At 30.7% G+C, this 10,606-nt stretch overlaps 1 protein-coding gene across 1 annotated transcript; it reads right to left on the bottom strand.

The window, feature by feature from the left end:
* Positions 1–7,549: 7,549 nt before the first annotated feature.
* Positions 7,550–8,173, bottom strand: LOC127259124 (uncharacterized). The gene has a single exon (XM_051286270.1). The coding sequence runs from the start codon at positions 8,171–8,173 to the stop codon at positions 7,550–7,552; it is 624 nt and encodes a 207-aa protein (XP_051142227.1).
* Between the last annotated feature and the right edge of the window lie 2,433 nt (positions 8,174–10,606).

Genomic DNA, 10,606 nt, shown 5'->3' with positions numbered 1-10,606 from the left:
GTGCCTTTAAAGGGTGATTGTCCCGAATTTAGGTAGAGTGGGTACAGAATGGATTTATCAAATTTAAAAGTTTTTGGCTGTTCAGCTTATTTGCGTGTTCTCAATGATAAGTTAGAGCCTAGAGCTAAGAAATGTGTTTTTCTAGGTTATCCCGAGGGAGTTAAGGGATATAGGCTATGAGTAACTTCTAAACCAAGTTTTAAAACTTTTGTAAGTAGGGATGTTATATTCAATGAGCATGACATGCCTTGTTTAACAACAAAACAGTCCTTAAATGAGAAAGTTGTTGTTGACAGTGCTCCTAGTAACACTCAAAATGAGGTGGAACATCATTACTATAATTTGAACAGATATGAATCTGAAGAGGATCAGCAGACTGTCTCTGCCGGAGCTAAACCGGCAGAAACAGTTGCTTCAGATATTTCAGATTAGTCCAGGGGGGCTGATCATGAAATACAGAATCTGGATGTTGATCCAGATTCTGAAAATGTGGAGATTGATGCTGGAAATGCTGAGATTGATAATCAAAATTTGGAAAAGTATCAACTTAGGATATAAGTAGAAGGAATATTAGACAGCCCCCTAGGTTTAATGATTTTGATATTGCTCAATTTTCTTATAATGTGATTGAGTTATTAGATGAAAATAAACCAAAGTCATATAATGAGGCAATGAAATCAAAATATAGAAATGAAATCAAAATATAGAGAGGAATGAGTTAAGACAATGAATGAAGAGATTAAATTTTTAGGGGACAATAACACGTGAGAGTTAGTTCCTAGGTTGCCTAACGGGTCTATAGTTGATTGTAAATGACTTTACAAGGTAAAACAAGATGAAAATGGAGTTAGGTTTAAGGCAAGATTAGTTGCAAAATATTATACTCAAAAGGAAGGAATAGATTACAATGAGATTTTTGCACATGTTGTTAAATATATCACTATACGTTTCATGCTTGCTTTGGTTGGTTATTTTAATTGAGAGTTGAAACAATTAGATGTAAAAACAACATTTTTATATGGTGATTTGTACGAAAAGATATACATGAAACAACCATAGGGTTATCTTGATAAAAATAAAACAAATCATGTTTGTCTTTTAAGGAAATCACTCTATGGGTTTAAACAATCTCCTAGACAATGGAATCTTAAATTTGATGAATGCATGAAATCTTTGGAATTCAATATAAGTAAATTTGACCATTGTTTGTATTTTAAAATAACATGTAAGCATCCGATTTTCTTGTTGTTATATGTTGATGATATGTTAATGGGTCCTAATTTGGAAGCAATAAATCATGTGAAAGATTGTTTAAGCAAGAAATTTGATATGAAATATTTAGGGGATGCAAAAGTAATTCTTGGCATGAATATAGTGAGGAATATGAAAGAAAACTTGCTGTTTTTAAACCAATCCACTTATATTAGAAAAATTCTGAAAAAGTTTTCTATGAGTGATGCAAAACTCTCATCTGTCCCTCTCGCATCTATCTTCATTTTGTTAAAAGAGTAATGCCCTAAATCTGAAAATGATGTGATTTATATAAATAATATTCCTTACTCTAATGCCATAGGCTCTATCATGTATTTGATGGTATGTACTAGACCTGATTTAGCGTATGATATTAGTTGTTTGAGTCGATATATGGCTAACCCGGGTGTTGAACATTGGAATGCTCTTAAGTGTGTTTTTAGGTATTTGGTAGGTACTTTAGACATAAGCTTGGTGTTTGGTAGACCTGCGCATGATATTAACTTGATTGACTATGTTGATTCTAATTATGCGAACGATAGGGACACTAGGAAGTCTACTACATCTTACTGTTTACTTTATGTGGTTCTTGCATTAGTTGGAAGTCGCAATTACAACATATTGTGGCTCTTTCTACGAAGGAGTCGGAATATGTTGCAATTACCGATGCCTTAAAAGAAGCATTGTGGCTAAAAGGACTTTTAAATGAACTAAAATACTTGAACAATGAAGTAACAGTGTTTTCGGATAGTCAATCGGGGATTCAACTTTGTAAAAATTCAGTTTTTCATGATCGCACCAAACACATAGATGTTAGATTTCATTTTATTCGAGATTTCGTGTCTAAAGGTCTTTTAAAACTTGAGAAAATTCCTTCCGAATACAACCCTGCGGACATGTGATAACTCTTGATTTTGCTATTTTTATAGCTTATATTTATTTAATTATTTATTTATTTATGTCAAATTTTGATATTATTTATGTTAATTTATTCTAATAATTGTATTCATTTCATCTTGTTTGTATAATATTAAATTATTAGTTTTTAAGTGTAATTTATAATTATTTTGATGTATAAATTAAAGTAATTGATGTGTTTCTTGAATTATATTTTTTGGCATTATTTATGTGCTATTTAAGTATTTAATTTTGGCTAAATTAATTTTATTATTTATTTAAATAAATATTTATAAGATGTTCATTATTTATATAGGTGAAATAATGCTTACAAATTGATATGGGAGTCCAAAAATGGCCTTAAAAAGTGAAAAAATGACTTCAGAAGCGAAAAAACAGTTACCGGCGTGAAAATCAACAAAAGTCAACGGTCAACGCCAGAAAGTCAACGCGCGAAAGTCAAAGTCAACCGAGCGCGGAAGACAAGCGTCGGCCGCGCGGAAGACAAGCGGCGGCTGTATTTATGAGCGCGGAAGACAAGCGACGGCTGACACGGAAAGCAAGCGACGGCCGCATGGAAGACAAGCGACGGCTGCACGGAAACAAGCGACGGCTGTACGGAAACTTTGGCATTGAAGTGAGCAAAGCGATGGCGGCTGGCACGGAAGGCAAGCGGCGGCTGGCACGAAAATGTGAGCGGAGCGGAAAGCCATACGTGGAAGTGAGCGAAGCGCGGCTGTATTAATTCTCGCTGCATTTATTGCCGCTGGTCAGCGGTGCATTTACTGCGCCGCCATAATAATTCCTGCACGGAATTCCGCTGCATTTATGTCTCCTGCACCCTCAGCTCCTGCATTTACTACACTCTCCCAGCTCCCTTAATTAAAATCCTGCACTACTTTTTAGCCAATTTTTTGCTATTTTTGTGTAACTTTTATTCTAGAACCTTCTAGAAAATAGGTAGTTATTAGTAGTTATATTATTAGCTATTTTTAGAGTTAGTTATTTATGGTTATTTTTAGAGGTAGTTAGTAGTTATTTTTAGAATTAGTTATTTATTAGCTTTTCCCCCTATAAATATCTCCTCTAATTGTACCATATATATACGATACACCATAGATATATATATACATATATACACCATATATACACAATAATATACATTCCATACATTCAATTTTTTTTCTCCATTTCTTTTCTTCCGTATTTTTATATAGTTTAATAATACGAGATTTTCGGTTTTGTGTCGCGAGCAAACTGATTTTCTCCCCCTTTTTCTTTTAATTTCAGCATAGTATTTTAGCTAGTAAAATTCCTATCATATTTATCCACCTCACATTTACCCAAAAATTACATGTTCGATTTGAATTGTTCAAGTTGGATTTCGACAAGGTTGCGGAAGGGCGATAGAAGAATCGACTATTTCAGCCCTGTTATGCGCCAAAAGCGGTTTCCGGGTAGTTCAACGTAGCTAAGTACGTGGGAGCCTTGTCGACCTGCTTAGTTGCTGTTCTGAATTCGATTCCGACTAAAGAGAGGTAATAAAAGGGGTAGAGCCACTAGCGGAACGGTTGGAAGAATAATTCATGGGGCATAGGCGGGGGTCTATTGGGTCACAAAGATTCCTAGTGACAGTAGGGTTTCTTGCTTATAATGTTCTTCGCCGGGTGTCGCTGAAGCCTCGTTGTAAATCCCCCAAAATCAAGTACCAACCGAGTCGATAATCAGCTTAAGCGAGCAAATGCGATCACGTTCATTCCTCTGAGCCGCCCCGCAGTTATACATATATCTTTCGCTATCACGCCATCGTCATCCCGCTCATTTCATCCATGGAAATCTAGCCATTAAGGAACGCAAAAGTCAGACACAAACGCCTCGCTTCATCCTTTTCGAGATACGTATATTTTATCGGTTTTTAGTTAGATTTAATTTCCGCAATTTATCTTTTCAGTTTCTTCGATTGCATTAACTCATTGCACTTTTTCTAATTAAATATAGGATATTCGCATATTCCCTGAGTTCGACCCAGACACTCACCGGTTAAAGAGATTTTTTATTTTTGACGAAGTTTCTGGAGTGACTACACGAACACGCACGACAGTATTTTCATTTTATACATATATTAACATGGGAACAAAGGTTTTGTCGGTAACAAAATTCAACTTATGTAAGAAAACAATGTATATTGATACTTTTGATTAGAATTTTGTAAAAGCTATAGCCTAACTTAAAGTTCTATTTTTTTTTTAAAAGGTTCTGTTTTGTGTAGTTCTGTTATTGCTGTGAAAAGTTTTTTTTTGTGATTAAAATTTGTGAATAGTAATCATGTTAATTAGTCCGCAGGTTAAAAAATTGAAATCATTAGATGCTCGGACAATGATGACACCTAAGTTTGGTACAGTCTCCAACCCAAAAAGGTGGAGATTTGTGATAATTTTGGGTCTGTGACATTTGGAGGCCCAGAACACTCCAATCTGACCCGCCCATCCGAAACTCGGATCCAGTACCCGCGACCCGACCCATCTATGTTGAGAAGTGATGGCAACCGTTGGATTATGAGATCTGATCTGGGCCGTTGGATCTAATATCCAACCTCATATATAAATAAGCTGGGTCACCCTTGAACCCGGTTCAGTTCACTCTTCTCTCGCGATCTGTCTCTCTCTAGAAACCCTAACCTCTCGAACGGCGCTCTTCGATTGATCTTCCTTGCGTGCTTTCCGGTGATCCGACCGGCGAATCTGGAGTTTCGACAACGCGCTTTGACGTTCGACTTGTTCTAAGGCTTTCCATCGGTTTGCTTTCTTGATTCGGGTCTAGTTGATTGTTTGCGGTGTATATTGATTGTCCGTGATGAAGTTAGACCTAGAATGTTAGCGTTTCCATATATTGTGGTTTGGTTAGCGTGATTGTGCGTTTTCGTCGATGTTGTTTGTGATTTGGGTCGAGGTTGAGCGTTTGTGTTGGGTCGATTGGTATATTTGGGTAAAATTGAGTACGAGCTTCTTTGATTTCGTAATAATGGAAAGATTCTTTAGGTTTCGTGTAATTTCTGAATAATTGTGTGTGAATAACAAGTGTTCAATTCGTGTATATATATAAATTTTATTATTTTTTATATGAATAATACAGTTGGTATTAGAATTCTATGTTTAGCTTTTTTGTCCATTAGGGCATGATTCCTATAAATTTTGGCCGACCTAGAAAAATAAATACAAATACTGGACCGCATAAAAATAATACTATATATATATATTTTTAAAATTATTTAAAATATTTTGAATTTATTTGGTATCGTTATCAATAAAAATATATTATTTTTTTAATAAAATTTAAATTAAAATATATTTAAATAAAAAGAACAAATTTAAATCTAACCAAATAAGTTTTAATATATATTTTTAATAATATACTTGTATCTTTATATTGGGTCCCTGGGCTCACATGGCCCATGCCCTGGACGACATTGATCGAATGTGTCTATACCCTATAAGGTTTGTTATAATAGTGCATGTTGTTAGCATTCTATTGAATTAGTTTAATAAATATATACTTTCTTCACATATCCACTTTATAAATATAATTTTATTTTTTATTTTTTGTATAGAGATTAATATATGTTTTATTTTAATAATAGTTAGTGATAATTTTGTATGTAAATACTATTTTACTTTTATGATGTGTAAAATTATTGTGGTGGTATTGACGTAACTATGTATAAATATTATCGTATTTGTAATATGTTATGAGTGCATACTTACTACAAAAATATAGGTATTTTTTGTTTTGGCAATAAAAAATAGCAGAATAAATTTATGTCTATTTGACCTGCTCATATGGATTTTTAAAAATTGGGTAAAAATATATTTTGTGGGAGAAAAAAAAAAAAGAAAAATAATATATATATATTTTTTTTTATTAAAAAGAAAACTAAAATACTTTTTTATGACAAAATATATAATATATATAAAATTGACATACATTTAAATGACGAATATTTATTAAGTGGAGGAAGAAAATACTTAATAGTTCTTTCGTCTCAAAACAATAGTAATATTTGTGATGAATACGAGAATTAAGAAATAATAGTATTATATTGATATTGAGTGTAAAAGTGTTTTTAAAAGATCAAAATGTTCATACTTTATGTAATTATTGTGAAATAATATGGATAGTTTTGTAAAAAAATGTGAAGTTAATTATTAAAAATAGAAATGAGACTATTGTTTTGTGACGAACGAAAATGAAAAAATGAGACTACTGTTTTGGGACAGAGGGAGTATGATATTTTGAATATATTATTTTTCACTTAGTATTTTAAATAAATATATATTTCAAATTTAGTTTTTCTTCTTTTTTTTAATAAAAAATTTATACTCCACTTATTAGAAATTATCTCTTTACTTTTTTATAGTTGAATAAAGAATAATAATATTTTATTAGTTAGTGATATTATATAAGATTATTTTGATATTTTTATTTTACAAGTAAAAAAAAAATACTTCTATAAAAATTATAAATACTTTAGTCTTTATATATTGATTTTTTTTTTACTATAATAAAAATAATATTTATGTCACGAATGAAAATTAAAAAAAAAAACATTGAATTAAGAGGGAAGAACTAGATAAATAGTTCAAAAACAAAATGAATAAACACATTACACCTTTTTACTGGTGTTTGTTTGGGGGTTTGAATTTTGAGTTGGTATTTGAATAGTAAAATTTTTGAATTTGAATAGTTGTATGAAATGATATAAATAGACGTTGATGTGATATTTTGAATGTAAAATTAATTTTTAGTATAATATAAAAAATAAGAAAATAGGTGTTTGATTTGATATTTTTGGGAGAAAAAATAAGATGGATATTGTATTTAAAATCCAATCCCCAAACAAACACACCCTACGAACATCAACGTTTAACAATATCTATGGTTGTGTTCTTTTCTGAATTTCATCTTAAAATTTTTATTATTCAAATTTTTTTTTTCCTTAAAAAAAAATATCAAATCAAATATTTATTTTTCCTTTTTATATTATACTAAAAATTTATTTTACATTTAAAACATAACATAAATATCTATTTATATCACGTCAAACAAATATTCAAATTAATTATTTACTATTCAAAAATCCAAATCCAATACTTCAAACCCACAAACAAACACACCCTATATATTTTTGTTCAAAATATATTGATAATAAATAAAATAAATCCAGACAGTGTCGATTTTTCATTGGACAAATTTATTATACAATATATATATATATATCTATATTTAATTAAAGAATTAAACATTTGTATGAAATAAAATTGAATTTACATATGCACGTTAATTTAATTAACATTTTCATAATTTCATGAACTATATTACCTAGCTAAATTAAAATTAAATTAATTTAACCTTCCTTTTGTTTCCACTGCAGCCCCAAATATCTGCAGGGAGAAACCCTAATTTTGTACTCAGAAATCGTCTCAAGTCCCGGCGACCACATCTGATCTCGACTTCCCACCAGTTGATTGTAATGCTTCTGCAATTCCGGCGTGCTGCACAGAAATCCGCCGTCGCCGCCGCCGCCGCTGTTATTCCTACCGATCAACCGTTCGATGAAGGCGGGAGCAACCTTGATCAAAATCCGGCCGTCGGATCCTTTCGTGTACTCGAACGGGCATTCCTTGAAGGCGGAAGTGGGCGGTCCGACCCGGTTCTTTATCGGGTCGGATCCGAGCGCCGCTAGACCGGAGGTGGAGAGGACGCCGCCGCCGCCGCCGAAGGAGTCGAGGGGGAGAAGGAAGTAGGTTTCGCCGGCGAGGAGCTCGTCGGCGATGGCGAGGGAAGGAATCGGGCGGCCGATGAAGAATGAGTCGGCGTGGCAGATCATGCGGTCGGGGAACTCGAACATGATCTCGCCGGCGAGATGCCTTCCGGTGATGATCCTGGTGTCGCCGCCGTAGGCGATCAGCTTCACGGTGGAGGCGCGGCGGAAGCAGGCGGAAGGATCGATGACCAACGCATTGCCCATATGGTAAATTAAAATTCAATTTCTTCCCCAATTTCAATTCAAGATATATATATATATATGTATGTATGTATGTATGTATTGAAGAAGGTGCTGAGGGTTAGAGAAGCTATTGACTGGAAGAAGGTGCTGAGGGTTAGAGAAGCTATTGACTTTGAGGTGGTATGTTAATGGAGGTGAATTCGAGTGGAGGTCCCTGGACTTCGACGCCGGACGAATCTGCATCAGAAATGAACGCAGTCAACGGTGACACGTGCTTCAGGTGTCTGAGCTCCGGGATCTTCCAACAATCGCCTTGTGAATACATGCATTTGCAGAGATCAACGGTCAGGAACGGCTGCTGGCTCGTGATGATATATAATTTGTATGATGTTTCCCTAAACCAAATTACTGCGCGACTTCCTTGTCACATATTTTTTAATATATATATATATATATATAAACATGTGTGTTTATATTTTAAATAATAATATTCTAACCTAATTAAATGTAATGCAAATTGTTGATTATGTTAATTAGGTGATGTACTGATAAAATATGCATAAGGAGAAGTTCATGCATTATTTTATTTATTTTCATCTATTTTAAAGCAGTTGAATTTTTACATTATATAATAATATAAAGATTGAATTTTTCAAGATATCAATAATAATAATAATAATAATAATAATAATAATAATAATAATAATAATAATAATAATAATAATAATATCTTTTATTTTATTTTAGTGTTGTAAGTAATATCTTTGAAAGCGTGTTAGGTTATATTGAATATACACTGGATTTTATATATGTGGAGGAGTTCTAACCAAGGGTGCTCATGAATTAATATTTTTGATATAATTACTTCTTTGTACTAAATATTTTATAATACTTGGGGGACCTTTGGTACAGAGAATAGAACCGCAGGGAAATGAGAGTAGAAATGAAATCGGTTTGGTAAAATAAAGAATTCAATTGAGAAATATATATATATATATATATAAAATGCAACTATATGAATGATATATGAAAAATATATGAAAACAGAAAAATAAAAATAATTTATTTTTAAGTTCCATTTATCTGACTCAAACAAACAAGACAAATGATACAATTTTCATTTCCCTGAGCTCATTTCTCTATAAAACACAACTTGTATCTATATTCAATGTATCTATTTACCATTTCGGATTATTCATAATCAAATTTTTATTTTATAAATCAATGAATTAAGTTTGCACAACAATGAAATATATTTACATTTTATATAAAATTATCAACATACTATTTTTTTTTTTAATTTTTATATTATTTGAATTTGTTCATTGTATTTCAAAAGCATTTTAATCAATTTATACTTACGCAGAGTACTTAATTATCACATGACACGTAAATGGCAAATTAATGAGTTTGTTCTCTTTATAACTATTCTTCTTATTTATCGATTATTTATTCTCCATGCTATGTGATATATATATATATATATTATAAATTATCACATTAAGTTATTATTTAAATTAGAAAAATACAATATAATATATAAACCAAACACATTTATTATTATTGATATTTTAATAAAAAGAATGATGTGACATATAAGTATTAATGATTGTTAGTATATTTAAAAATTTTATATTAAATTTAAGATATAAGGTTTTACATAAATAATAAATACTATGATATCTTATATAACTAAAAAAATATAATATATAATACATACTAACACAATATATATATATATAATATTTTTATTACTAAAAAAATAAAAAATTTAATACAAAATATTATTTTTTATATTATCAATATAATTTTTTTAACATTAAAAAAAATACATAAGAAAAAAGGACACATTTTTTTTTTCTTTTTTTTTCACATTTCTTTTTTTTTCTAATTCTTTTTTCTTTTACTAATTCTTATTATAGATACCTTGTGCCTTTAGATAAAAATAACATCATATTGTATGTTACTAAAATACTAGAAATTATGTACTTTATACAACTATATTTATATATTGATATTTATATTTGATACTCCCTCCGTCTCCGATATTTTGTCCGCGTTACCGTAGATACGAGAATTTAGGAGGAATATAATTAGTAAATAATTAAAAATGTATTAATAAAAATAATTATCGTATAATCAAATTAATTATAGATTAAGATTAAGAGAATTGATTAGTATAATTAAAATTAAAAAAATTATAAATTAAATTTTTAAAAATAAGATTAAAATGTATAATTATTATTATTTTTTAAAAATGACAAAATAAATTGAACAGACAAAAATGGAAAAATGACATGAAAATTGGACAAAGTATATATTATTTGTTCATTGTGCCATATTACAGCCATATTATATGTAATAGATATATATATTATAAAGTTAATGATCTTTTTTTAAATTTAATTATAATTAAAACTAAATAACAGTAGTATTTCGTGGACCGACCACAAG

The sequence above is a fragment of the Andrographis paniculata genome, unplaced genomic scaffold, assembly GCF_009805555.1.
Source record: "Andrographis paniculata isolate CXL003 unplaced genomic scaffold, ASM980555v1 Contig5END, whole genome shotgun sequence".
Lineage (NCBI taxonomy): Eukaryota > Viridiplantae > Streptophyta > Magnoliopsida > Lamiales > Acanthaceae > Andrographis > Andrographis paniculata.
Note: the sequence above shows the minus strand (reverse complement) of the source record. Positions and strands in the feature narration are given on the sequence as shown.

Excerpts from the sequence above, each read along its gene's own strand:
- LOC127259124 (XM_051286270.1), bottom strand. The coding sequence starts at position 8,173 with ATGGGCAATGCGTTGGTCATCGATCCTTCCGCCTGCTTCCGCCGCGCC.